The sequence below is a fragment of the Salvelinus fontinalis genome, chromosome 3 (genome assembly GCF_029448725.1).
Source record: "Salvelinus fontinalis isolate EN_2023a chromosome 3, ASM2944872v1, whole genome shotgun sequence".
NCBI classification, from domain to species: domain Eukaryota; kingdom Metazoa; phylum Chordata; class Actinopteri; order Salmoniformes; family Salmonidae; genus Salvelinus; species Salvelinus fontinalis.
The window spans coordinates 70,742,444-70,744,373 of NC_074667.1; the positions used below are offsets into that span (position 1 = coordinate 70,742,444).

Below are 1,930 nucleotides of genomic sequence, written 5' to 3' on the forward strand. Positions count from 1 at the left end.
AGCAGAATGCCATTGAAGCTGTTGAAATGTGGCACGTCAATATGTTGTTTAACTGTTACTATCAACTGCCAATGATAAACTTTCAGTATGTTAGAAGCACATAAGAAGCAAAAAAAAAAAAACTGAATGATTTATGCAGAAAACCATTTGAGAAGGGTTTTCTATGGACTTTCTCTGGTAAAATATTACGCAACAGTATCTACATATTTCCGCTGAGGTTTATTGGGCAAACAGCAAAATGCCATTGAAGTGGCACCATCCATTGGCACCACGCTGGCTCACATGGTCCCAGATCCATGAATTATCCTTTAAAACAACATATACCACATCTCCCTCCTCCAGCTGCAGTATGATACCATTTGATCCGTTGTAGGAGCCGTCCTTGTTCATAGCAGAAATAAATGCGATTTGTTCTTTGTTCTTGTACAGCATGGAGTCTGAGCGGCGACCTGATCCTGAATGGTGATAGACGCTAAAGTGATAGACTCCTGCCACTGGCGCTGTGAAGATGCCTGGATGAAAAGAGCACACTATTTAATGTGGGAAGATGTTGATCATAAATTAAGAAGGAGAAGGAGACATAATAGTTTAATATGAGCACGATGACTTAACCTGTTGCCGGGTTGTAAGCGTTGCCAAGGTTGGTGTAGACCTTTTCGTAGACAAGCGTTTTGTCAACATTGAAAGGTCCATAGTATCCAGTACCCCCAAATCCAGCTGAGAACGCCACCTTCGTTTCTGTCAGACACAAAATGACACGTGTTACAACTATAGGACTCGGCAGCTGATTAATTCAGTAAGCCCATGTTAAAACAGTGAAGAAACTATCTACCTGCTTTAGCGTTCAGTGTCTCCACCTGGCGCTCAGCAGCTGCAAGCCGGTTCTCCAGGACTTCAATCTTGCTCAGCGTGTCGCACATGACAGACGGGCAGTTTTTGTCTTCGTTTTCTGGGGTTATAATCGTAGCCGCAGTCAGACCGCTGCACAGCAACACCAGCAAAGCTACAGCACCCTTCATTCTATACCTGGACTCCCAACGTCTTCAGTTTATCAGTTGCTTACCACTTAGGTGTGGAATTAGGTTTGTGAAAAAAAGGGACCTGTGCTAGGGCACTTAAATTAGAATGTTTAGTTAAATATTTACCGAATTATATCATTACTGGATGTTCTATTTACTCTCTATTTACCGGATAGACTTATCTAACAAAGTCATTGACCTACGTTTCGTGTTGGCGTAGGCAGACCTTTACTTTTTGGCCTTGGGGGTACACAGCACAGAAAATAACTAAAATTATTATAGTGTTAACAAGTCACAAACAATGAAACAGGCTTTACGGTCATAATACCGTAAGAAGAAGTCAGACAGAGGAAATGATCACCTATAGCTTGCCATGAAACACAGAGGATGAAGAACAGACTCACACAGCCATAAGAAAGAGCAGAAGACCACTCTCTTTCATTCCTTTCATTATTTTATTTATTTTTTAGGACATTGTAATTACAGTCCGCTCTCCACCGTTCTTTTCTTCTTTCCAATATATCTAATATATATATTATATTATATTATATATAACAATATATCTCTGGTCTGGTTTGATCTGGTGTGGTTTGGCACCGTCAATGAACTGAGAAGAGAGACAACAGAGAGCAGAGAGAGGGGGTTTATTTGCTATGTACTGTGTTATGTGTTTTGAGTCGTACTGACTGAGACAACGTGTTCGGTGCTGTTGCTCCGTGTTGTCTGTTCGGGCTGTACTATACAATGCAGAGAAAACCGAGAGCAGAGAGCATAGCACGGGACTCGTATTGGGGGTTTCTATACTGCACAGTGGTGTGTGTTTGGGCTGTACAATCACACTTGCAGAACCAGGAGCTGGATGAGATGACAGCAGAGAGAGAGAGGAGAGAGACTAACCTGCAGGTTGACAA

At 42.0% G+C, this 1,930-nt stretch overlaps 1 protein-coding gene across 1 annotated transcript; it reads right to left on the reverse strand.

Annotated features, from left to right (window-relative positions):
- Nucleotides 1–200: 200 nt before the first annotated feature.
- LOC129834888 (complement C1q-like protein 2) lies at nucleotides 201–1,104 on the reverse strand. The gene is made up of 3 exons (XM_055900257.1): nucleotides 833–1,104; nucleotides 613–738; nucleotides 201–512 (listed from the first exon to the last, which is right to left on the reverse strand). Exons 1-3 carry the CDS (start codon nucleotides 1,017–1,019, stop codon nucleotides 220–222), a joined length of 606 nt encoding a protein of 201 aa, XP_055756232.1. The 5' UTR covers nucleotides 1,020–1,104; the 3' UTR covers nucleotides 201–219.
- Between the last annotated feature and the right edge of the window lie 826 nt (nucleotides 1,105–1,930).

Excerpts from the sequence above, each read along its gene's own strand:
- LOC129834888 (XM_055900257.1), bottom strand. The coding sequence starts at position 1,019 with ATGAAGGGTGCTGTAGCTTTGCTGGTGTTGCTGTGCAGCGGTCTGACT. Across the intron at positions 739-832 it reads GACACTGAACGCTAAAGCAG|AAACGAAGGTGGCGTTCTCA; the intron begins GTAGATAGTTTC and ends TGTGTCTGACAG. Across the intron at positions 513-612 it reads CGCTTACAACCCGGCAACAG|GCATCTTCACAGCGCCAGTG; the intron begins GTTAAGTCATCG and ends CTTTTCATCCAG.